General features: G+C 38.0%; 1 protein-coding gene across 3 annotated transcripts in view; it reads right to left on the bottom strand.

The window, feature by feature from the left end:
- CRYBG3 (crystallin beta-gamma domain containing 3) overlaps positions 1–27,892 on the bottom strand; it is a 106,172-nt gene that overhangs the window by 12,446 nt on the left and 65,834 nt on the right. For all 3 annotated transcript variants that reach the window (XM_046658032.1, XM_046658033.1, XM_046658034.1), the window contains 5 exons: positions 19,004–19,146; positions 18,770–18,896; positions 17,878–17,910; positions 12,241–12,350; positions 10,764–10,890 (listed from right to left, as the gene is read on the bottom strand). In XM_046658032.1, the coding sequence (XP_046513988.1) occupies positions 10,764–10,890; positions 12,241–12,350; positions 17,878–17,910; positions 18,770–18,896; positions 19,004–19,146 (540 nt within the window). The remainder of the gene's footprint in view (positions 1–10,763; positions 10,891–12,240; positions 12,351–17,877; positions 17,911–18,769; positions 18,897–19,003; positions 19,147–27,892) is intronic.

Raw genomic sequence — 27,892 nt, 5'->3', positions numbered from 1 at the left:
CACATTAAGAGCAAAAGGAATTCCGAAAGCGTCATTCCTGGCAGCAGCGTTTGGCATAGCAAAAGATGAGGAATGACTTAAATGTCCCTCTCAAGGAACTGCTTAAGTAAATTCTGGTACATGCACAGAGGAATTCTATACAGCTGTAAAAAAGAATGAGGAAATCTTTAAGAAAGACACCAAGAAATAGTCTTTAGAGGCAAATACAAAGTGAAGAATAGTGTACAATAGTGCACTTCCTATGCTACCACAAAGAAAAGGGAAAGTTCATGCACACACACACACACATATCTATGTGCCTGTATATACATTAAAAATTTTCTTAAGTAAATAAACTCGTACCCATGCCTACACTTTGGAAGAATAGGGTCTGAGAAGAGAAAGGCATGAGAGGGAGCAAAGGTCTTCTACTGCACGCCTTCTGGTACCTTCTTTTTTTTGGACCATAGGAATATATTGTTTATCCCAAAATTTAAATTGGTAATTATTATGCATATGTTTGTATGTGCACATGTGTTTGTATTTTCTTTAATGGCCTTCAGGAAATGTATTGGCAACAACATGAGTGAAAAAGAGAGAGAATGGAAGTAAAAGTACAGTGTACAGGGAGAATACTCCAGGGCAAAACCAGAATCAGACCTAAAGTGGGGAGGGGGAAGGGGGGAAGGTTAGCATCGACAATAAGGGATGCCCAGATAAACTATCACAGCGATAAAACAGACATGGTGAGGCAAACAAACGGAATGAGTAAGTAAGCAAAACGACGTGCAGAGATGTGGCTGGGGGCAAAGTGGTATAGTGTGTAACATGCAAGGAAATATGGAGGGAAAATATGCCCAGGAGCTAAGAACTTAGATTTAGAACTGGATATTTTGAGTTGAGATAGAGGCAAGATAATCTTAACAGAAATGTCCAAGAAACACTGGACCTTTTGATCCCGAGTCCAGGGAAAAGGCCAAGTGTAGAGATGATAAGTTCAGCGACTCTCAGCATCCAGGAAATAAGGAAAGCCGGATACAGGTGAGAGAATGCAAACAGAAGGAGGCAAGAGGAGAGGGGCGCTGTCATATGATGGAGGTGGTGATGCAAGACGGGCCAGGGAGGTACTGAACTGATGAACGAATGAGGAGACGAGGGCCCAAGGGAAACGTCATAGGAGTAAAGGGGAGAGACAATTACAAGGAGGAGCTGTCCACAGACTCAAACGCTTCCCAGTGGAGGACAGGCTGTCTGGACTTGGCAGTCAGGAGGTAGCTGGGGGCCTGTAAGAGCTGATTGTGTGGCGTGTGGGAGACGACGGTGGAGCCTAGGCTGTGAGGGCTGAGGAATGTGTGGCGAGAAGTTGCAGACAGGTGCACATGCTATGGTCTAGAGAAGTTGGGGTAAAGAGCAGGAGGGAAATGGGCTGGTGGCCAATGAGAATGCCATGGGCAGGGGGAGGTGGCAGTGGACTAGAAAGAAGCTGAATAATGCAGGACAAGAGGAAGCAAGAGTCCAGTCCACTGTTTCCCAACTGTTCAGAACCTCTGACTGTGATCAGTCCATGAGAGAAAGGATTGCTTTGGAAAGGATGAACTATGCTTCCTCTGAAACACAAGGAAAGACAGAAAAAGAATGCTGAGAAATTCCCAGATTTTTAAAGTAGGTAAACGTGTGAGTAATTTTCTCTTTACATTGTGTAGCAAAGCTTACTTGCTGATCAGGGAAAGTCTGAAGCACATCCGGCAGAACTTTCTGCAGTGACAGGAGTGTTGTAATCTGCACTCTTCTCTATGGTAGCTGCTAGCCACACATAGCCACTGAGCATTTGAAACGTAGCTTGTGTGACCAAGGGACTGAATTCCTTTTATTTAATTTTAACTTCCTTAAGTTTGAGTAACCACATGAGGCTAGTGCTATGGTATGGACAGTACAGAGGCAGGGATCAGAAGATGGTGGAAAAGAACGCAGCAATCCCCGCGTGCAGTGAGGCAGTCAGCTAAGCATGAACAAGCTGCCCAGAAGCACTGGTTCTCCCTCAGTAAACACATAAACTGGGCCAGGAATAGAAATTCCTCTCTAGTCATTTAGTTACTAAGTGGCCACAGTCAAGATTAGGCACCTCTTCTGCTACCTGCAAAAATGAAAATTGGAAGCGTCTCAACAGTGCACAGAGGAAACGTCCTTACAGGAGCCAGAACAGCAGTAGGTTAGAAATGTAGCCAAGAGCAGACTCTGAATTACCCACTGAAACTGGTGACTGAAAATGAATGGACAGTCAAAATCCACAGATAAGCCCCTGACTTTATCGTTGGACTTTCCTCAACATCTTCTTTTAAGCAAGCATTTCAGCTCACCTCTTTACACAGCTACTTGTTGTGTTACTAACTAGTAGAGAAGGACAGACAGGCAAGGAGCCTGGCACAGCTCACAATCCACCATCACAACCCTCCCTCACCCATCAAGAGTCTGCTGAGTAAGAGTGACAGACACATTCAAGGCACTGAACAGTGACATGATGTAGCTATTTTAAATCACAAAGGGGAAAAACTAAAAGGTTATTGTGAGAATGTAATTTAAATGCTAAGCATTATTCTATGAAAAACAGGAGCTGTATACATTTTCCTCTTCCTTTTGCAGAATGCCCACAAAGGTGTTTTCTAAAAGGCTGCCATTATTACTCAAACTGCATCAAATTCACTCCCCAATTCCAAGACAATCTAGCAATTCTGTATCTAGAAATTTATCTTAAGGAAACAATGAAAAATTTGATGGAGGGGTCAAAAAGTTGTTTAAAAATGATGCAGGGAGGTTGAGAAAAAATGTAGAAGGTGACTGAAGTAATATTTTTATGAGTTTACATAACTCAGCAAGGATGCACTAAGAGACCCAATACATAAATGGGCAAGAAACATAACCAACAGCATTAACCTAGGAAGAAATACGATGGACGGACTAGCGTGGAAAATATCCCACTTCTCCTTTAACAACGAGATATCATCATGTGGCCAATCTACCAAATGTTTCATTTGAGAACATCTATTGCTTCCAAGCTTAAAGTTATTCACCCTCTAGAGGTGTGATATATCTCTAACTTGATTTTTCTCTGTTTAAATTGTTTTAATTTAAATGGTCTTAATTTATAAATAAATTTAAATTTATAAAGACACGATTTATAAATGTACTTAATGGTTAGGAAGACTAGGAAGGTTGGTATTAGCACTAAGGTGGGCAGGGTGGTGGGGAGTGGCTAATAGATAATCACTCAGAAATAAAGAGTGCTGAAGAACTATTTTAAAATCATAGTCCCATGATACATTTTCCAAACGTGAAAGTAGGAAGAGATGTAAACTATTAATAATCTTCAAAACTGAAGAAGACAGAGTAATCTGAACTTTCCGAGGACATGACAAAGCACTATAATTTAATTACGCTTTGAGCTCCACAAACGTGTTGGTCTCAGTCCATGTTGACTTAGAAGACAGCTAACATCTGGGGCCAAATGTTCTTAGGTGTCAGCAGGGACAGGACATTCCTGCTGGGTCAGGTCTAAGCCATGCAAAGAGGACACAGTTTCTAAGAGGAGGACGCGGTTAAGAAATAAAAACAATACTTGAATAAATTGTATAAATGAAACTTTCAGTAAGAAAAGAAACCTCATCGCTCCTCATCTAAAATAATTAAATGACAATAATAGTAATAACATAGCACTTATTACTTATAAATATGAATGATATTACTGTTTAAAATGTGAAAAATTCCAAATCCCAAAATACATTCAGATTTCGGATTGTGACCCCTATTCACTCCTCTAATCCACAGTATCCCTCTGGTGTGGGGAGAGTTACTATCCCCACCAAACAGATGAAGAACTCTCTCTCAGACTGCAAGGGAAGAGCTGGCTTGCGTGGCCCCAGAGACTGGGCTCTTACCCTGACACTATGGTTGTAAAACATTCCAAGTCCCAGTGATTTCGATGTAGACTATTGGCACGTGTGATATTATCTGAGGCGCCGGACTTCAGCTTGCTCAGCTGGGCAATGCATGTGACCCTCTTCTTACCCACCCCTCTGGCTTGCCAAGTGTGTCTCTGCCCTCTGAATGTGAAGTTCTGAGATCCTTGTACGAATACTCCACTAGGAGGACTACATTCCCATCAACACATCTTCAGATTAAATTTTTAAATCAAAGCAACTGATTTTTGACTTAAAAAAACACTACACAGACTTGTACCTTGGCTGTGTAGTTCTTTGAGTTTCAAATCACCGCTTGTGTAGAAAAGGTGTTGATAGGACCTCTGAGATACATTAATTGGTTAGACTCTAAATATAACATATACTTTCATTTAAAAAATATTTAGCAATCAGCCATGGAGAACAGCCGTATCCATACATCCCGCCAATATCACTTCATCTCAGACTTTGCCAAACGAACTATGACTAAAACACTAAGTGCAACTGGACTGAATTAAAGGAAAGTAACCATAATTTATACCTCACACACCCTTCTATTTCACAGAAATACCAGAAAGTGTGCTGGCAGAAAGTTACTTGAAATGATAAAAGTTTAATAGAAGGCTCATAAATCTCTACTAAGACTCTAATCTGGAATCTTCTAAGTTTGGCCTATTTAAAACAAAATCATATAAATACCTTCAGCCTACCAAGTCTTGATGTTGCATAACAAATATTAATCATTGTCTGTGAACTGTTATATTATTGAGCGCTTACCACGTGCTGAAGGCTTCCCATCACCAGCTCATTTAAACCTCACATTTTATTTGATGAGAGTCGAGGCTTAGAGAGGTCAGAAACACACTGGGTCACTCAGCTAACACGTGATGGTCTGCAGACACCAAAAGAAACTCCTCACCAGTGAACCATAACTATTCTCAGAGAGCCTCTTCCTTTTGGCTTAGAAAATCAGTTTCATTATAGATTCACCTTTCTAACTGGGCTTCTTTTTTTTTTTTTTTAATTTAAAGATTTTTTGTTTTTGTTTTTTTCCTTTTCCCCCCAAAGCCCCCCAGTACATAGTTGTATATTCTTCGTTGTGGGTCCTTCTAGTTGTGGCATGTGGGATGCTGCCTCAGTGTGATTTGATGAGCAGAGCCATGTCCGCGCCCAGGATTCGAACTGACGATACACTGGGCTGCCTGCAGCGGAGCACGCGAACTTAGCCACTCGGCCACAGGGCCAGCCCCTGGGCTTCTTTTTTATCCCCTTTTTAAAAAATATTATAATACATCTCCAAAAAGAATGAGTAATATATAGATGACCATGTGCCCAACACCCAAAAGGAGTACATTTTAATTTTACTATATTTGTATCAAATTTTATAAATATATAAAACATAATAGCTACAGCTGAATTTGAATCACCCCCTCCCTAGAGGTAACCACAATGCTGAGGTGGTTGGGACTCCTTCCTGCTCATGTTTGTATACTTTACCAGTGGTGATGCATCCTTTGTTTTTAAATTTCACAGAACTGTATCTTACCGTAACATCCTTGAGTACCACATGGAGCTCACCTTCCTTCACTGTAACTACTGGACTGCATTTCCTTGCAGGAACGTGCTGTACTGTTTCATCCAACAACGCTCCAACAACCATCCTTGTCCCCTCATCATAACTGACCCTCCTTCCACCAGCTGTGTATGAATAAGCCCACTTCTCTGCCACTAAACCAAACTTGGTGTTGTCCGATTTTCAAATGTTTGTATTGAAAGGTAATGTCATCTAATTATTGTTTTAATTTTCATTTACTTGATCACTAGTGAGGTGTAATATCCTTTGTATGTCCATAGCCATTTTTCTCTCCTCTATGAACTGCCTATTCACATCTTTTGCCAATTTTTGAAATAATTTTTTCTTTCCTGTCAATTGATTTGAAAGAGTTCTTTTCATGTTCTGTTCACTAACCCTTTGCAGGTTAAAGGGCTGCAAATGTATTGTCCCAGTCTGTAGCTTGCTGTAGAAGGCCGAATGATTAATGTTCCCCAACTTTCACCCCCCTGTGAAAATGTCCACATCCTAATCCCTGCAACCTGTGACTATGTTACCTGAGATGGTGAGAGGGACTTTGCAGATGTGATGAAGAGTGAAGAACCTTGAGATGAGGATATCAGTCTGGATTATCCAGATAGGCCTACTATAATCACAGAGCCCTTCTAAGAGGGAGGAAGAGGGTCAGAGATGGAGGAGAGAGCAGACGCTGGAGTGATGCACTGTGAAGCTGGAAGAGGTGAGGAAACAGACTCTCCCCTGGTGTCTTCCACAGGAGTGAGTCCTGCTGATATCTTAATTTACACCAGGGAGACCCATTTCAGACTCTTCACCTCTACAACTGTAAGAGAGTTTGTTGTTTTCAGTCACTAAATTTGGGGTAATTTGTTACAGCAGCCATAGGAAACCCATACACTTGTCTTTTGCCTTTCTCTTACTGACGTTTGTTGATTTATGTTTAAATTCATCCTACTCCAATATCATTAGGATAGTTTCCTAAATTTTCTTCTAAGTTTTAAAGTTTGTTTTTCACATTTAGGTTGCCATTAATCCATCTGGAACTTATTTTTGTGTTTGTGGTAAAGCAAGATTCTAACTGTATCTTTTTCTGTGGAAAGGGCCAACTGTCTCAACATCATTTATGTAATAGTTCATAACAGCCCCATTGTAAAGCTATTTCCATCACCTCCCAAATTCCATTATTTATGTAGGTCAGTTCCTGTGCTCACCCATCCCATTGTTCTATTGTATCTCCTTGCACCAATGTCCAATATTTTAATTATCATTGCTGTATAATGTAATCTACATATGGTGGGACAAGTGATCCCGCCTGTTGCTCTTAACAATTATCTTGGCTACTTTGGACCCCTATCTTTTCCAAATCAATTTTAGGATAAGCTTGTCATGTTTTATCACTCCACCCCCTAAAAAAGACAAAAGATTCTGTAAGCATTTTCCCTGAAATTTTATTAATTTGGAGAAGACCACATCTTTACAGTATTGAATCTTTTCATCTATAAAATAACTCTGCATCTTTTGTCTTTCAATGTTTTTATAATTTTCCTCATAAAGGACTTACTTGTCTTGTATTAGATTTATTCCTAAGTACTCTATAGTTTAATTGCTCTTTATCTTGTATCCAGCAACTTTTAAAAATTCATATTAACCCTAATAGCTTATCTGTACATACTCTTGACAATTTTGTTTCTTCCTTTCTACCTTTTTAGGTTTTAATCTTATTAAAGTGTCTAGACTCCAGAATAATGTTGAATAGAAGTGGTGATAGCAGAGACCTTGTCTTCTGCCTGAATTTAAAGGGAAAAGTTTTGAATGTCTCACTAGGAAGTGTGATTTTACTGTAGCTTTTTGTTAGCCTTCATTTTCAAAATGTACACAGTAGTTAATACTATTAAATATATATGTGTTCAGCTGAAAATTTAATAGTAACAAAACTCTTCTATACTTTATGAACTCATGGCTTCCTCTTGTCCTGTGGCTGAATTTACAGTCCTCTCTATTCATACCTGTGCCCCTTATTCAGGACTCTTGCACAGAATGAATCACTGTCTTGCCCATTCTTATTCTGCCTCTTAAGATCATTTATGTCATCACCATCATAATTTCATTTGAAGCTTTTCTACAGCCTCTTGTTATAATGTTTCTTTTGCTTTGCCTGCTTACAGCTGCCAGGATTGGATTATTACTTCAAAGGAGGCCAAACTTCCATGCCAAGCCACCATGGAGACACTAAAGGAGCAATGAGCAGACTCCTGCTCCCATGGAAACATGATGAAAGCAGGTTACCCCACACACTGCCAGGCTGATGCTTAAAACATTTTCTTAGGTTTCCCACTCACCTCCAGCTCCTAACCCACTGTTTTGGGGCTGTTATATGGCATAAACTTATTGATAGTTAATACACCATCGAATTCTCCCAGACCATGTGAGTCCTAAGGCTGGACACATTCTTTCTCATTTCCAATTAGAAATATGCCCAAAATACTTATTTGCAACAGAACTGGAGGCTGTCAAAGATTTGAAAATTTACAGATGAGTTAACGGAGGTCCCAATAAATTAAGTGATTTGCCCAAGGTCACGTTAGTGAGAAGCAGAACTGTAAACTATGCTCCCAGCTCCTTTCACTGTTAAAGGACATCCTCTGCACGATAACAAATGTCTGTGCACACAGAGATCAACCTGGAGCAGACGTCATCTGCAAGACATACTGATCTCCTGTGGAGATGAAGTCTTAAGACTCCTCAACATTGTACCACTGTGATTCTTTAGCACTTCGTTACAGCACATCTTGGAATGCCAACTACAGGAAATGTCCTCAGAATTCTGCAGTTTTAACTAATAAAAGCAAAATCAAAGGATTAGCTCATATATATGGAAAAGTCAAACCAACTGGACAGAAACCTTTCCCAGAATGAATCCGGAATCACGCTAGATAATGGCATATCCAGTGATATTAACAAATCTATGGAAAAAGGCATATCAATCCCTAAGTAAGAACACAGGAGTGGGAGAGGAGATACAGAAGGAATCAGAGAAGCAGCATAGCCAGAGTGCATCCAGCATTTTCCAGGGAAAGAAGATACAGAATCTGGAGAATATGAGCAATTGAGACCCTGGGCAGTCTCCCTTGTGGGGAATGTTAGCCTAGGTAAGTTAACCCCAAGACATTGACCTTATTTTATCCAAATCTTGAGCTCAACAAATAACCTTCTGATGACTAATGTAGTTTCCCATGTTCTTCCAGAGAGGTAGAAAAATGCCCAGGACAGAATTCTCAAAGCATTCCAGTCACCAGAGTCCACCAGCTACAAATTACCAAGTTGACCTTCTGGCTTACATATCACTCTCCCAGGTCTGATCAAGTTGGAGTTTCAGGGCCACCAAGGTGAAGCATGGTTGACTTCACCAAGGAAATTCTACCTCTTGAGGCCACTTCATGGTCAATCTGAGGGTGTTCGCTGGGATGCCCAATCTTGTCTCATATTCCTTCCACTTCAGCACCAAACCTACTACCTAGACATGCCTTCAACAAAGATCTTTCAATGATTTAAAACATACCATGTAAAGGCATTAAGAAAACAAATGTGCTGTCCTTACAGAAACTGAATATACTCTTTAATCAGTTCTTGGAGTGAAAAGGCTATAGCACTCAAGTCCTTCCCCAGAGGCCCCTCCACCTACACCACCTGGATTCCACGGGACTGAAACAGGGAGGTGCAACTGTACATCACAACTTATGTGAAAACAATTCTTTCTCTCCATTTCACTCAATTTTAATGACTCATTTTTTACTTCATGGATGTAAAAGAACTGTAATTGTTAAAAGAAAACTATTAATACTTAGTAATTTTTACTCTTTTTCTAAAATACCTCCCTAGAAATTTAGTTTGTTTAGCTCATTGACTTAGGAGTCCTGCAAAATCCTCTCAAGATGGTACTTTCATATTTAGAACTACATATTTTGCTTTTATAATTAATACCAAATAAACATCTGTCTGTTAGTTTGACCACTAAAAATTGCTATGAAAGTTCCTTTCCCAGGAAATGTGGACTACTTTCCAGTGCCTTTTTCAGCCTCATCAATACTTGGAGAAGCTGACTGGACCACATTCTTTTTTTTTTTTTTTCACTAGTTTTCCTCCAACAGACAAAAAGCATTGGTAGCCATTTAGTCTTTCCAAGTTGGTGTCTAAGAGGCCACTGAGAGAAACCAAGGATTCTATTTCTATCCTTGTTCCTCAGCCAAGACTCTATTCTTAGCCTGATACCAAGAATACTCTATCCAGGAATGCCTTGTGAAATTAGACTACATTGCTGAGGTTGGTTCAAAGATCCTAAGTATGGCCATCATCCCTGGAGCAGCTGTGGCTGAAAGGTCTGAGTCACTCTTACCACTATTTAGGGCTTCCAATCATCTCTGTGTAAATCTCAGCTTCGGCAAATGCTCGTCGGGAGTCATCATAACTAGACATGTTGAAAACATCCCAGACCTTCACTATTTCCCAGACCCTACTAACTCAGAGCCCAGAATTGATGCCCCAGAGAAGCGATCCTGTTTTTCTCACATTTAAAATTATGAATAAATGTGATAGAAAGGAGAAACCACTTACTCTATAAATGTGGGCCTCCAAGGTGACCCAGATAATTTTGCACACCACAGGCAGGAAAGCCCTAGTTCCCCAAAACAAGGTTTAAAATCAATACCAGTGGTGATCCATTTCTTAAATAAGTAACACTGTAAACCTGAGTAGCAGACCATGTGATTTATCTAACAGAATAATAAAATTATCAGGTTATTATTTTTATTAAGCAGCTATAACAATTACAATCATGACATCAATAGCTCGTCCTTACTGAGTGCTCACCATGTGCTGGGCATTTTACAAGCACTGTCTGATTTAACATCCCAGTGGCCTTATAAAATACTATTATCTTTTATAGATGAGGAAACTAGGTGACTTTGCCAACATCATCCAAATTGGTTAAAGTATCAAACTGGGAGTTAAGCCAAGGCCTATATTACTCTAGTTCCTGAGTTTAGCATTCCTGCTCAAAAAAAGCCCAAGAAAAATATATATAATATATAAAATAAACAAACTATATAAAAATAATATAAAAATATAATATATATTATATATAATATATATTTTATTTTTTATATTTGCCTATGTATCATTTCTTGCAACTTCACATTATCATTCATGGTAATTAAACTGGACAAGAAAAAGTCTTATAAATACGCATTCAGCAAAGTACTTACATAGTCAATGGGCTTGAGAGATTTGACTCTAGATGTTGGGCAGCCACAGGAAGTGAGGTCAGCATAGAGGCCTTCTTCTAACACACACTGATTGTTAGAAAAATCCTCTTGGTAATACAGGAGCCAGCTAAAAACCAAGCAGTCAGACAGTCAGTCAAACTGCCTCAGTTGGCAATGTGGGCTCATCATCCTGCTGTGGGAACTGGGGTGGGAGGAGGGCAGAAAAATCTGGTGTTCACCAGCAGCAAATACTCAGCATCAGTTAAAAATACAAGTTACCACCACCATTTATTGACTACCATGTACCAACATAGGCTAGGCACTTTACATGTATTATTTCACTGTGTCCTCAGTAATTCTATGGGTAGAAACATATGCTTATTTTTATGGGCAACAAAACTAAGGATTAGAAAAGTTAGATGATTTGCCCAAGGTTTAAATGATAGAGATGAAATTTTAAATAAGACATCTGTTTTAAGCTAAAAACCTTCACTTCATTCAGTACATTCAAATACAAAATCCTGGGATCAAATTATAGTGATTATCCTTATCTAATGATGAGCTTGCTCCAGTCTAGGTGAGTACAGCAGCTAGATTCCTGGAACCACACATCAGTATATAAAATCTGTGCCCTGTACATCTGATAGTCAGTGGAGGTTTTAAAAAAGAAATGAACCCTTTAGAATCTTCGATAGTGAGTTATCTTCAATACAGCACTCACAAAAAACTTGGTTCAGACATGCCCTTTTGAAAAGAAGGAGCCCAAGGGAGAAATTACTTGGCTAATACTACTTCATTTTGCTCCATTTAGGGCCTAGCCCTATATTTTAAAATCACCAGAAGTGTATTCTGGCTGGACCAGGTTAGCTCTGGATAACCACAGAAATGCCCTGTGACCTTATAATGAACAAAAAGATCTTTTAAAATTTTAATATTTCTTCACTAGACAAAAACATTAATTTTTGATAGCATTCTATTACCTATACAATAAACATACAATATAAACATTCAAAATATTTAGGAAATAATCTAAAATAACAGTAAGACAAAAAATCACCAAGATGCTGCAGAAGTTGGCTCATCAGTGTTCTGTTTCTCTCTATTACACAATGGCTCATAAACAAGTTGGGCAAAGTTAGGAGAGGCTAATTAGCAGTTGATCAATGATTAAAAAAAATTGAGGCGGGGGTCAGCCCCACGGCATAGTGGCTAAGTTTGGCAAACTGCTTTGGTGGCCCAGGTTCATGGGTTCAGATTCTGGGTGCAGACCTACACCATTTGTCAGCCATGCTGTGGTGGCAACGCACATATAAAGTGGAGGAAGACTGGTACAGATGTTAGCTCAGGGCTAATCTTCCTCAAGTGAAAAAAAAAAATAATTTCACCATGTAAAAAAACAAAACAAGTAAATCTCTGTAAATTTAAAAGAAATTTCATTTTTAAACAACAGTAAAAAACACTCAATAAGCATACTTACCAACCCCGAAGAACTTTAAAAGAACATGGAGTGAATGAAGTCAAATCAGAAATCTCTTTTGTAAAATCTATACATTCACCTTGGAAGCTGGGTTTACTGAATGCTTTGAGCTACAAAAACAACAAACAACAATTACACAGAAAACAAGTGTTTGACACCACCACAAAAGCAAATTAAAACCTTTAGTTTTATGTCTTTATAAAAAGTTCAGCAAAATACGAGACTCACTCATGTTAAGAATGATATTTTGCTTAAACTCACATTCTTTTTTCCTTACACATTTCCAGGAATGTTACATTTATCATTTTTATCTATTTCTTGCACCAGATTCTGGGTTCATATACTAAAGTGTGGCCCTTGTCCATTGTATCAAATAATTATTATCCCCTGTGGTGAGACTACATGCATAAAACAAGGAGCAATTTAGCGCTGAACACAAAGGAGGTCTGGATTGCATGCGGTGTGGTTGGTATGCCTTTTCTCACCCCAAGTCTCCTGATCCACAGTTAATAAAGAGAAGGAGAGAGTGTAAGCTGCCTGTGAAAGCACAGGAGCAGATGGCAGGAAAGACAGCAATGACGGGATTAGTGGATGACTTATGGTGAAGAAAGACAGACGTGTGCATCATGCATTTCAGCTTACAGGCTTCAGTTTGCGGATAAGAATACCTTGAATATACAGCTTACAGTTACATACAACTAAATTTCTGCTTTAGTCCTTTTTGTCAAGAAAAATCCATGAAATCTCAGCTATAATTCCCTTTAAACCAGAGATATAATAATCTGCAAGTCTAGTGTCCTTGCATCTTTAATAGGCAAGAAAAAATTAATGAGCCCTATAAATATTTCATAACACATGGGAGCCTTGAAATAACAAGGCCCACAGGTCCACCCTGCACTGACAGGCCTGCATTGTAGACTGTAGCTAAGGACGCATCCTAATGAACAGACCGCCTTCTCTCCTGCTCACAGTGCCACTGAGAACAAAGCTTCTTTGAGCAGCTGATGTTCACCTCCTTCATCTTCACAAGGGTCCTCTTAGAGACTGATGGTCTCTGAGTTCTGAGGAATCTTTTCTTAGCTATCTCTGCTCTGACCTTGCTTAGTCTGATATCAAAAATCAGCCAAAACCAGGAAGGTGAGAGAACCAATTTCCCCAGTGAACTGTGGCTTGCCTGCCAGGACTTCCTAGCATGAAACCAGGCTTTATGTGGAGCACTGCAACGCTCAGGGACTCCCTGCCTTGAGGAGGTCCAATCCAGCACGTTCTATCATGGTCCCTCTGGTGGACACAGAAGAGAGCGAGAAAAAGGAAGTCCACAATGAGAGAGACCTCTGGAACAAGTCCCTCTATAAGAACCATTCTATGTGTCCAGGGAAAATGCCCCCAAATTCCTGGATAAGAGTATATATTTTGGTTAGTGGTTTCTTGGACTATGTTTTTTAACTTAAAGGTTTATAAAGCATGAGGCTGAAAAGTAAATCACATTTAATTTCCAAAAACGTAGGATAATCTCTCCTACATGCAAATATTATCTTAATTCACAATAAGAACTGGAAAAACCACATGAGAACAGAGGTCATGGCTGACTCATTCATGACTTATGTTCCCACTTTGTTGAATTAGTTATTTTTATATTGCTGAGCTTAAGAGTTCCATTTCAATCCATAACCATTAAGCCACAAAATGTCAAATTCTGGTCAAGTGACACTGCAAGGTAAGCATACTGCAGATGGTAATAGACAGCAGCCACTTCTAGTTGTTAGTCTCAGTATTCATACTCAGAAGCATTAATTAAAATCCACACAGACACACACATACACTCACACAATCTGCCATAAAGTATCTTTTTTACTTGATGGGTTAAAATATTCTTTGATCAAACTACAAAACCAGGCTTAATGCTGATCTGAGTTTATTTTTCCTGCAAAAATGAGATATGGTATATGGTTCACCCAAAATTTGACCAGCCCTGGAAAAGTAACACCTCATTTTGACTACCTTGTAAATGCCTCCAGAATAGAATAATTCTCATAATGTTCTGAGGATGGTCCATAAAGAAACCAACTCTGTGTTTACTAACTATAATAATTAAATTGTAGTTTCTACTCTTGATGAAATTAACTCATGGGAAAAAGCCATTTTGATAAATCACTACTTTGGTTTCCTTTCCAGATTAATGGAGAATAAATGTACAAACTAACTCAGATAGGTTGCTTAGAACATAGGTGAATAGTGAGATGAACAAGATGAGTTTATTTCAAACTACACCCATCACTCCATGCCATCTGGGCATGGCTCAATTCCTAACAGAACTTTTGTTCTGCTGTTTTGCTTTTGTACAGAAGCAAAAAAACCAGATGGGCACCACTGGCTTGAAAGCTGCCTTTTACACGTATTATTTTGTATCTTCTTTAGAACTACCATCTGAGGTAGAAATTACCATCACTTTATAATGAAGATTTTGCAGAAATTCTTTTTAGTATGTACTTTTTCATTTGTGATATACATGAAGATATTTAATAGGTCTTTAATCTGACAAACTAAAAACTCAAGAATTAATTGCTGACCAGAGACAGAAGTCGTGCTTGTTCTACAATATCACAGTAAGTTTTTGAGTGTAATTTCACTTATTCCAATGCTAACATAATTTCTATGAGAAACTTTCTCTCCTGTCCAGACGAGACTGTGGCCCCCTGGACCTCCCTCACACAAACATGCCAACAAAGAACAGTCCATTCCCATTCTTCTATAAATTACACTGCCTCATCTTGTAGTGTTTTGTAGTTCTAACATTAATTACATATTATACAATAAGTTTACTTCCCTGATTACTCACAGAGGCTTCCTTTACTTAGATAAGTAGTACTTCCTGAGTGTTTCTGGCCCTCAGAGTCTATAAAAATGATCCTGTTGTAGAACCACAAAGAAGTGTTTTCCTCTACTGCTCTTAAATCTGACTGATATTTGATTAAAACTTATATTTTCCTATCTCCCATACATCAGAAAAGTAACCCAACTGTTAAAGATCCTGCGACCACTCTAAAAATCAATGCGGCCAAATTATCCAATATGAGAAAATATTTGGTTGTTTTTTCTTGGCCAGAATCATGCATAAAATGGAAGAGGGGTTCAATATTTAAAGAAATACAAATTTCTAATTACATTTGCAAATGGACTTGAAAAAGATTCTAGAAGAGAAAGGTCCCTGAGGGTTGGCCCAGTGGTGTAGCGGTTAAGTTCACATACTCCGCTTCGGTGGCTGGGGGTTCACCAGTTCGGATCCCGGGCACAGACCTACGCACTGCTTATCAAGCCATGCTGTGGCAGTGTCCCACATATAAAATAGGGGAAGATGGGCAAAGATGTTAGCTCAGAGCTAGTCTTCCTCAAAAAAAAAGGAGGGGAAGAAATGTCCTTAGTTGGGTCAAAGAGGGGAACTGGTTATAATTCCTAGAGAATGGCTGACTATAACCTGCCTGAAAACTAAACTCATTTTTATAAGATTTAATCTAATGAGATGTCTGATATTCAGGACTTGCTGAGAGAGACAGAGATGATGACATTATGAACATAATACACATTCTGTTTATTTTTTGTTTCGTTTGGTAAAAAACTAAAAACAAAAATAAAATGCCACCTAATTATGAAGAACCATATAACGATCCTGCACATTTTGAGTTGGCACTAAGACTTAGTGATTGATCTTCAGATACAGGAAAAAAACAATCTTCTCAATAAAAGGAGGTGTTCTGTGTCCCAAATAAGATATATCTCATCATAATATGCTGACACATCAGCAGTAATATTTTTATTAGCATAACTCTCACGATGTATATTAACCTCTACACACAAATATTTTCTGGCTTTTCTCTTCTTAGGTTGCACGAGGCTCCCTTTAAAATCACCAGCATAAAAAAATTCCTTCTCTGACTTGAACTCTGAGATGTAACCTCCTTCTTATTCCTGAGACAGGAAAAAGAACTACCCCATCTGAACACAGCATCTGAATTGTCAATCCCATCACAGCTACTTGTGAAGGAGAAAATACTTCCTAGTCACTGAGTGGAACCAGAGTGTCAGCCAAGACCCATTTGTTTTTCTCTGGGTAAGTACAAAAACAAGCACAACATTCTGAAAATTTGGTCCAATGGAAATAATAAGAGCTTTGATACTGGGTAAACTAAGGAGGCTTTGTCTGCATGTTACCAAATATCCAGCAATCATATACCTGTCAGAACCGTTTATTTCACAAGGAAATAGCTGAGCCACATCCAGAAACATGAAGTGGGGTGATTTCACTGGGCGTTTTCTACTGCTTCCTTTCTCTTCAAGTTGGACTGGAAATACTGTAAAGAAAATCCTCCGAGCAATCTGCCCCAAACCAAACAAGGAAGTCCGTAAAAAAGAGCAGAGACATAGGAGGGGAGAAACAGGGCTTAAAAGAATGTGACTTTTTATCTGCACTTAAAACTCAGATGATGTGCAGGTTGGAATTATCCCTGTTTGACTCTTTAATTTACTCATGTTATCTTGACTGATGGGGAAAAAGTACTTTAAAATTGCACAGTTGGAGTTTTCAAAGATTCAAAATAAAGCTCTGGCAGGAAGTGTCTCCGGATAAAACAACTCAACATATTCAGAAAGGAAACGTGCCCAATAGGCCTGAGCTCATCAGAAAATAATAAAACATGAAAACTCTGAACAGAAACATGGTTAAACTCAGCTGATTTGAAATAAACACTGACGTGAACACAAAAAACATACACTCCAAGAAAAACATTCAGCATTATGTAAAGCTAGCAAATGTCAAATATTATAAATGAATCACTGTTTTGGCTCTTTGAAAGAAATTTTCCCAAATTTGTTATTTAAAATGAGACTGAGGAAGCAATGTCTGTCACCCTCTCTTCCCTCGATGGCTGGACTGCTCATATTGTGCTATGTCTTTCCTTGATGTAAAATCCTGAAAATGTGGTTAAGTGGAGTCAGACACTGAGAAAAATGCCTGTTTTGCTACTTCTAGCTGGGTGAAATGACACAAATTCTCAATCTTGGTTTCCTCATTAATAAATCGGGTTAATCCTGACCTCACAGAGCTATCAGAAGCACTAAATGAGCAAAATTTCTAGCCCCCAATAGATAATACACAAACATTAGGCTCCAGAGCATCAATGGATCCTTTAAACAATGAACGCACTAGAAATGAAGCAGCAGGGCAGCAATGTTACTAGCGCTTTTAAGAAACATTTGATTTGGGTATTAGAAATACATTTACATAATAAGCATGCCAAGACAGCCATTTCTCTACAGTGAGTGGGCTCCTCCAAAGACAACGTAAAATACTGTGCTGAATAAGAATGTGATACTGAAGAATGGTGGGCAGTAGGACAGAAAGAGTGGCAAAGGTTCAAAACGACTCCAACATGGTCAGAGCTGACACCCTGCCATGACTGTGACAGATCCAGGCCAACATTCCCCGTAACAGAGATGGGCATCTCCTGCTCACGGGTACCAAGTGACTGCCCTGCACATGGACACATAAAAGTTATCCAGGGGAAAGAGAAAGACTGAAGAGAAGGGGAATAAATACTTTTAGTAACAATTGAACAATTATAAGAATATTTTTAAACATACCAAATGTGGAGGTTCATTTATCCCAAGTGGTTCCTGAAAAGTATATTAAAACATGTTTAAAATTGTAATCATATAATCTTTCAAACAGCAAATTTGAAAAGATTTTGAGTTTTGAAAATATCCTTTGGAAAATGAAAAAAAATGGTCTGGCCACTTTACTAGATTCCTTGAACTAGCTATGACCCTCAAAGAACTCACTGAATTACCTTATAATAATTTTAGTATTTATTACTAATTCATTTCTAGTAATATTGTATCTGGAAGAACACGTGCCCCTGTGTCCACTAGAAGATTGTGTCTGAGCTTCCACCATTCCCTTTCCCACACCATCATCTCATGGGCACCTTACTGTTCTGCACCGTTTGTTATCCACACTGGCCATCTGCACACGAGGAGATCATTCCCTCCTTGTGGATTGCCTTTCCAGCCCCACTTCCCTACCTGGCAAAATATCCCTTAAGATGTTACTCGCTGGCATGGTCCCCAACTCCCAGCTCTGGATGCCCTCTCCCCTGCTCTCTCAGCACTGCTCACATGTTACCTTCTCAGAAATAATACTGTAATTACTTATCCAGACATCTGTCTCCTCTAAGAGACAGACCTATCAGGCCTGTCTCGTTCATATTCTGTCTCCAGTGGTCAGTGGTATTTGACATATCAGAGGCACTAAATAAATGCTGAATGAATGAACTGATCAGATTACAGAGCCATACCATCTATGTGCTAATGCCACCTACCAGCTCTCTATGGAGTCTATAGAAACTCATATGCTGTTGCATTTTTTCTCTATATACACATAATGCAACAGTTCCACTTTTAAAAAGAATGTTCCACATATTCAGTCATATGACATTACGTGCCCTGGCATTGGTTATGTTCAGACTTAACTCACCAGTTGGATAGGTCGTATTGACATGATCGTATTATTTGATCCTCCCCAGTCAAAAAAGCATTTGTATTTCCCTTTCTCTAAAATGTATTGTTCTCCACAGAAGAACTTCTGCTGGTAGGCAACCCATCTAGTAGGGAAAAAAGGAAGAGGAACAGAGGTGATGTAGAACCAAGCAACCAACCATTTTAAACACCAAAGAATCTCTCGAGGTTCTCAGAGCAGGAGACTACTTACACGCCACTTTTAACGTGAACGGATCTTGTTTCACTGCCAAAGCCAATTTCTTCTAAGTCAGAAACTTCCTGATTTGTAATGTCAATAAACTTCCCACTTTCTAGGTCAGAATCGAACAGCATGATAGAAGATTCTATAAAATTCTAAAAACGGGAAGAGCAAAGTTTAGGAAAACATATGCATTTTGTTTTATGGATTCCTGTATCTTAGCACAATTTTCACATACTTGTGAGACAATTTTCACACAAATAACTCCAGGAAGAATTTAAATGGCACTGGAAATAATTTTAATAGTCACTACTCCTAAATAATTTAAAGGAAAAAATAAGTCTGAATTTACCTTAGTCAGGAAAACATAACATTTTTGTACAAATGGAAGCTTGTCAACAGTTGGTAAACTGCTGGGACTGACAGGTTGTGACATGTAACACTAACTGTAGAGGAAGCTACAGGCTCTCTTGTTCTAAAGAGTGAGGGCCCCATGAAACAGTGCCCTGCAGGAATTGTGGGAGAGGAGTTATGAGCTTAAATGAAACAGAAAAAATAAAATTGGCTCGACAAAAAGATTGTTTATTAAAGAATCAAAATGAGAGGAAATTTTAAAAGCTTTTATAGTCAGACAACATATTTAAAACAAAAATACCAGAAACATTCTAAGACCCAACTTGATAAATCTGCAAAAGACACAGACAACTGACAAAAAAGATTAACATTAAAAACAAATAAGCAAATGTCTAATTTCACTACAAAAAATAAAGAAATTCAAATTAAAACTAGATACAATTTTCACTTTTTAAATTAAGAAGGATCTAAAAATCCAGTTTTGTCAGGGAACATTGCCAGTGGAAATATAAATTGGACAGCTATTTTAGAAGATAATTTAAAAATATATTTAAAAGACTCTTTGAGTCTGAAATTCCCTTTTTTAAGTTTCCTAAAACTAAATGATGGGCAATTTATATGCAAAGATGCTTATGATGGTGAAAAGCTTTTGGACAGAATAAATGTCCAAAAGATGCATAAACATAAGCCTTTATGCATCCACCATTTGATGGAATAAATATTACTAAGAAGAGTTTTTCATGAGCTAACAATTAAAAACACATTCTATACTTACTACTGGCCAGCAGCCTTACATGTGCCGCCATGCACCACATCGATTCTCTTACTATCACCCCAGTTTACAGCTAAGGAAACTGAGTGATTTTCCTGAGGTCATACAGCTACTGTGCGGCAAAGATTGAATTTGAGTCCAAATATGTCTATTTATGTACCCTAAGCAATTATCACTGTTAGACAGTAATGTAAGAATGAAAGAGCAGGGCAAAAACTCAAACTTATGAATTTGGTAAGATTACAAACATGCAAAAACACTCAACTTTTCATTAAAAAAAGCTAGAAGAAAAAAAACCCAAGAGTGGTTGTGTTTGGGTGCAGGGAAGTTGGACAATTTTACCCTACTTTTTTTTGAAATCTTTACAATAGGAATATTTTTTATTGGAAAATATAGAAAACATTAAAAAAAACCCGCGCCAAAGCCTCTTCCCCTCCCCATTCCTTCAATGTTGGTAAAACAAGTCTTAGACCTATGGGAAATGTCACCAACCTCTACAAGTCTCAACAGCATCACTTTCTCCCCTTTATAATATATTACAAATATAATCTCATAATAGAAGATTTCTAGGATAAACACTCATTTTATATAAACATTTTATATAAATAAATAAACCTTTTATATAAAATAGTGTCCAAAGAAACCAAAGCATCTATAACCAGAGAAAGGAAAGACATTTTTTAAAAAATTTGAGATTATGACGGTTTACAATCTTGTGAAATTTCAGTTGTACATTATTGTTTGTCATTCGTGTTGTAGGTGCACCACTTCACCCTTTGTGCCCATCCCTCACCCCCGCCTTTCCCTTGGTAGCCACTAATCTGTTCTCCGTCTACATGTTTAACTTCCACTTATGAGTGGAGTCATACAGAGACTGTCTTTCTCTGTCTGGCTTATTTCACTTAACATAATTCCCTCAAGGTCCATCCATGTTGTTGTGAATGGGACAATTTTTTTTTTATGCCTGAGTAGTACTCCATTGTATATATATACCACATCTTCTTTATCTAATCATCAGTTGACAGGCACTTAGGTTGCCTACCCACCTTGGCTATTGTAAATAATGCTGCAATGAACATAGGGGTGCATGGGACTTTTGGAATTGCTGATTTCAAGTTCTTTGGATAAATACCCAGTAGTGGGATGGCTGGGTCATATGGCATTTCTATTTTTAATTTTTTGAGAAATCTCCACACTGTTTTCCATAGTGGCTGCACCAGTTTGCATTTGCACCAGCAGTGTATGAGGGTTCCTTTTTCTCCACAACCTCTCCAACATTTGTTACTTTTTGTTTTGGTTATTTTTGCCATTCTAACAGGTGTAAGGTGATATCTTAGTGTAGTTTTGATTTGCATTTCCCTGATGATCAGCGATGATGAACATCTTTTCATGTGCTTATTGGCTATCTGTATATCTTCTTTGGAGAAATGTCTGTTCATGTCTCCAGCCCATTTTTTGATTGGGTTGTTTGATTTTTTGTTGTTGAGTTGTGTGAGTTCTTTATATATTATGGAGATTAACCCTTTGTCGGATATATGACTTGCAAATATTTCTTCCCAATTAGTGGGGTTTTTTTTGTTTAAATCCTATTTTCCCTTGCCTTGAAGAAGCTCTTTAGTCTGAAGAAGTCCCATTTGTTTATTCTTTTTATTGTTTCCCTTCTCTGAGAAGGCATGGTGTCCGAAAAGATCCTTTTAATACTGATGTCAAAGAGTGTACTGCCTATATTTTCTTTTAGAAGCCTTATGGTTTCAGGTCTTACATTTAGGTCTTTGATCCATTTTGAGTTTATTTTTGTGAATGGTGAAAAAGAATGGTCAGTTTTCATTCTTTTACATGTGGGTTTCCAGTTTTCCCAGCACCATTTGTTGAAGAGACTTTCTTTTCTCCATTGTATGCCCTCAGTAACTCTGTCAAAGATTAGCTGTCCATAGACGTGTGGTTTTATTTCTGGGCTTTCAATTCTGTTCCATTGATCTGTGCACCTGTTTTTGTACCAGTACCATGCTGTTTTGATTACTGTAGCTTCTTAGTATGTTTTGAAGTCAGGGATTGTGATGCCTCCAGCTTTGTTCTTTTTACTCAGGATTGCTTTAGCAATTTGGGGTCTTTTCTTGTCCCATATGAATTTTAGGATTCTTTGTTCTATTTCTGTAAAGAATGTCATTGGGATTCTGATTGGGATTGCATTGAATCTGTAGGTTGCGTTAGGTAGTATGGACATTTTAACTATGTTTATTCCTCCAATCCATGTGCATGGAATGTCTTTCCATCTCTTTATGTCATCATCAATTTCTTTCAGGAAAGTCTTGTAGTTTTCATTGTATAGGTCTTTCACTTCCTTAGTTAAATTCACCCCAAAGTATTTTACTCTTTTTGTTGCAATTGTAAATGGTATTGTGTTCTTGAGTTCTTTTTCTGTTAGTTCGTTATTAGAGCATAGAAATGCTACTGATTTACGTAAGTTGATTTTATACCCTGCAACTTTGCTGTAGTTGTTGATTATTTCTAATAGTTTTCCAATGGCTTCTTTGGGGTTTTCTACATATAAGATCATGTCGTCTGCAAACAGTGAGAGTTTCACTTCTTCACTCCCTATTTGGATTCCTTTTATTCCTTTCTCTTGCCTAATTGCTCTGGCCAAAACCTCCAGTAATATGTTGAATAAGAGTGGTAATAGAGGGTATCCTTGTCTCGTTCCTGTTCTCAGAGGGATGGTGCCCAGTTTTTGCTCATTGAGTATGATGTTGGCTGTGGATTTGTCATATATGGCCTTTATCATGTTGAGGTAAAAGAAAGACATTTTTAAAAAATTCTCTTGTTCTTAACTACTTACTTGTCAGCTTTCAAGGATCTAAAAATTGCTGACACAGCTAGATCACATTTCATTTGAGACCTAAGGATAAAAGATGAAGGCTTTTTCCTGAATTTTGTATTATAAAATAATTTCTAACCCATAATTGTGTTTTTAATTCCTCCTTGAGAGTAAACCTTTGGAACTTGAGAATACCTGTCACCTCGTTACTTTCACATGGTTCTTACAAAACGGGAGCCAGTGGATTTGTTCTTCATCACTCTTGCCATCCCTTCTTTTTTTTCAAAACACATGCACTTGCTGTCTCTTTGACCTCCCCTAAACCCCAATTTTACATATAAACATACGTGTGTGTATGTATATGTGTACACATGTACATACATACACACACATATCTATATTTATCTCAATATAGACATAGACTTGCCATTTTCCAGATATAAATCTGGAATATATATATATAAAATCAAGGCTTTAACAGCCTATAAATGACTTGCATTAAAGTCCCCAGGACAAGCCTCCCAATTGAAATATGATGTTTAGAGCCTGGGTGCCACACCAACAAACCTGGTTATACTGATGACATAAACGCTCCTCACCCCCAGAAAGCTGAACAGGCCTGTTTCTTTCAACCTGAAAATGTGTAACCAGCTCAAGGCACCTGTGAGGGTACCATGTCATGATGGTGGGTGAAGGGGCCCAGTCTGGGTCCTAGTCAGGAACTGGTATCATCAGCCACCAGCCAAGTCAAGTCCAACCATAATGGGGTAATGGGTCTTCAGCAGCTGTCAATTATATGGCCCTTTCTTCTCCTACTCTGGTGACTCTGGAATGTTCCATCTCTGCTTTTACTTCTTCTGCCCCTATAACTGTTCATTACTGCCTGTTAGGGTGGTAGGAAGGGGGAGTGGGGATATGCTGAAATAGTCCACGGGTCATTGTATTATGCTGGAGTAAAATGGGACAAAGATATAAAAAGATAAATACAGATGTGTGTGCATGTGTGCTGTTTGTGCTCTTTAAGAAATAACTTATGTTATGATGTGATGTGCTTTACTTGAGCAACAATTTGCAGAAATCATAGGGTGTGGGTGGTAGGAGGATGGTAGCAGTGAGCAGGGTGAGCTGGGAAGCAAGTGGAAGGCACAGGTCACTTGACAATGATGCTGCCTGGAGCTGAGCAGAGAGAGGGATCCATTGTCACAATGTTACTGGGCACAAACACAGGTTCTTTTTAGCTGAGACGAGAGTAAGCCCACGAATTTTTCTCCTGGCTGATGTCACCTGAAATAAAGCCCTTTCCTTGCCATAAGCCTGGCATTCTAGTTTTTGCTTTGGCCCCTCTCGTGTGATGGGTAAGAAGAACCTGTGTTTGTGGCCAGTAACAATTTGGCAAGCCAGCCAGGAGGCTCTTTGCCAGTAGCTCCACAGCCCTGGGCCAACTGGGATTTCCTGGGAAGCAGTCCAGCAGCTGCCTAGGTGATTTGCCCTAGGGACTGCCCCCAGTACTTTCCATCTGACCCAGCACTGATGGCCCTAGGCACATTTTTCTTGTGGCAGGGAAACAGGTTCTAGATTTGTTTGTTTGTTTTGCTTCTGGTGAGTTGATAGGCTCAGTCTGGAATAGGGTAAGCCACCTCAGGGAAGCCTTCCCCGTCCATTTATGGCAGGGCCATCTGGGGTCCAATAGGACCATCTGGGCATGCATTTGGAGTGGGCAGAGTTGTAAGACTTTCTACACTAAATCTGGGAACTAGTTCACTGGTGTCTAGTTTTCCTGTGTCTCTGTGTATCTGTCCATCTCTGTGTATCAGAATGGGGAACACACCATCTGTCCCCAAGCAGAGCCTATTGGGGCTGATTCTGAGTAGATGGTCTAATTAAAATTTTAAGCCAATGTCTAAAAAAGGATAATTTCCTTTTGTAACACCAGATGACCACAAAATTCTTTAGATCCCGGTGAAAAGAAATGGCCCAACAATGGATCTTTAAGTTGAAAAATTTTTAGAGAACTCTCATCAAAAACAGCTGTTTTATTGGTACCTATGAAAAAGACCAAATTAAAAGGAAAATACAATGGCTAGTCTTGAGAACCTAAACTTGGGGTCTCAGCTTCTTCTCACAGTTATACAGATGCTAATGAAAACATTAAATTAACAAAAGAATAAAAGGAAGCTAAGGAAAAATAAAGGGACTCTTTTCAACAAGGTGGAAATTTTTAAAGGAGTTTTTAAATAATAATAATAAGGTAAATAAGATAAATATTAAAGGGAAAAAAAAACAAAGAGAAATCAGAAAGGGAAGAGTGACAGGACTCATCCCTGCAGGATGGAAATCTTTCGCTAGTCATTAAAAACGAAAATGGGATGAATACAACAGACATGAATGAAGTTAAAACAAAGGTTTTAATAAAACACTGCCTAAGCTTGGGTGGGCTAAAGGGACCCCTAACTGGCCCCCCAAAATTAAAGGACCTCAGAAAGACCTGTTCTATTCACCTAAGTTTAAAAAAAACTTTAAAAGCCAGAAGACAAAAATCATGAGAAACCTAACCAACAATTTGTTTGGGGCAACAGTTAGAACACTAAGGTTAATAAGATTATAAAAATTAAAGTGTTTAAGCTAATATTATATAAAACAGTCATGTCAACATTGCCTAAATGTTTTTTTAGAAATGGATGTAATGTCTGGCTGGGAATGCTTCCCCTACACAGTATTATAATACTGAAACTTGTTAATGGAATCCTAATAAAAGTTACAATTAGAGGTATAAGAGTTGACAAAATTAAGATAAAGTTTTGTAAAACTTAATATATTTAAACGAGCTTTACATAAAATGATTACATCTCTTTTTGCCTGATTGTACTGTGGGGATAAATCACCCTTCAGACAATGTTAATTAAATATACTAAAGGGAAGGCAATAAAGTTGACTGAGCCCACACCATATGAAATAAAACTAGAGGCTAATATCAAGTACTAGAAAGATAATAAAGGCCCCCCACCAAGGTAAACTGGTGTAAGGTTAAATTATACACTTAGAAAGAGGGCCTTTGTTAAATGCTTTGTACAGACTTTTAAAGATGTGATACATTGTCCTAATTTTTTAAAACAATGACCACGGAGTCTTTGTGTGAATGTTTGTCTATATGTTATATATATATCAAATATATCATTTATATCAAATATAAATATATTTTTTATATATATATGATGTTTTATCTCCAGATGGTATGGTCAAACTTAACAGTTCCATTTAATTGAGTTAAAGTAAGCACTTACATAAGTTATTTTTAAACGTAACAGAAACGAACCCAAATATCTTTCAAGTTAACATGATAGGAAATAATCTTTGGTAAATAAAGGCTTGTTTAAGTTTGTTGGTTTGATTAAAACAGGCACATCTTCAGAATCATCAACATTAGATATAATGCAGACAAACAGCCTGAATTTACTAGTGAAATAAGCTCATGGTACCCCTGCTACAAATTTGTCAGCAAAATAATAGGTTAGAATGATAACTGATTTTGTCTGATGTGTCAAAACCTTTACATACAATCTAAATAATTACTGAAAAAAAGGTAAACTAGGGGCCAGCCCAGTGGCATAGGGTTAAGTTCGCATGCTCCACTATGGAGGCCCAGGGTTCACAGGTTCAGATCCCAGGCAGGACCCAGCACCACTCGTCAAGCCATGCTGTGGCAGCATTACACATTAAAAAATAGAGGAAGATTAGCAGAGATGTTAGCTCAGTCACAATCTTCCTCAAGCAAAAAGAGGAGGATTGGCAACAGATGTTAGCTCAGGGCCAATCCTCCTCACAAAAAAGCAAAACAAAAAAAGGTAAACTAATTAGATGTGAAAAAGATAAAAGTTTTTGGATGAACTTTTTAACAATAATTATGTGTTATGGTATATGTACTTAAAATAACTTCAAAACCTTTTGATAACTTAAAACCTTAGAGTTTTACAAAATTAAGTTAAATGATAAGAATTTATTAAGTATCTAGGTCATTCCCACATAAGAAAAAATATTAAAACAATTAATAAACATAAAATTTATCTACTTTTGGCTTATCTCAGAGAAACTAAAAAGACTTAGATTTATCAATAAATATGTTTTGTACACAGTGAGAAATTTTCTATGAGAAAAGACATGTTTCTAGGAAGTCTGTATACAAGAAAAGGTGTATATTTTCAGTAAAAAAGATATAAAGCATAAAAATACTTCTGTTTGCTTTGTTAAGAAAGACAAATTTATCCTAAAGTACTAGGAAATAAAACAAAAGAAAGAAGATATGGGACAAATTCTACATGTAAAAATTAAGTGACAAAAGATGTGTAAAAGTAAAACCCTGAAAAAAAAAGTTTTGTACATGGTCTTTTGGATGAGATTAAAATGAACTCAATTAAGTGAACGAGTTTTAATATAAAAAAATAAGCTGTTACAAAATTAAAATTTGGTTCTCTCTCGTAAAAGAATACTTTTCTTGGGGCCGGCCCGGTGGCTGAGTGGTTAAGTTCGCATGCTCTGCTTTGGCAGCCCAGGGTTTCGCCAGTTCGAATCCTGGGCGCAGACATGGCACCGCTCATCAGGCCATGCTGAGGCGGCATCCCACATGCCACAACTGGAAGGACCCACAACTAAAAATACACAACTATGTACCGGGGGGCTTTGGGGAGAAAAAGGAAAAGTAAAATCTTTAAAAAAAAAAAAAAAGAATAATTTTCTTGAACTTTTAGTCTGTTCTTGATAAAGAGATTATGAAGTTTTTTTTCTTTGAGTAGCCTACCAGAAGGGTAAGGATTTTATGTTTTACTGAAATAAATTTCCTCTATTGTTTTTATCAGGTCTTTAATCACAGGTGCTAAGATTTTTCTTACAGCTATTTAATTTTCTGTATTGGCCTCAAAATCTTTGTCACCATGGTTAAATGAATAACTAAACATTGTTTCATAGG

The sequence above is a fragment of the Equus quagga genome, chromosome 4, assembly GCF_021613505.1.
Source record: "Equus quagga isolate Etosha38 chromosome 4, UCLA_HA_Equagga_1.0, whole genome shotgun sequence".
NCBI lineage: Eukaryota > Metazoa > Chordata > Mammalia > Perissodactyla > Equidae > Equus > Equus quagga.
The sequence above is the reverse complement of the archived record's forward strand: the minus strand, read 5'-3'. Positions and strand labels throughout refer to the sequence as shown.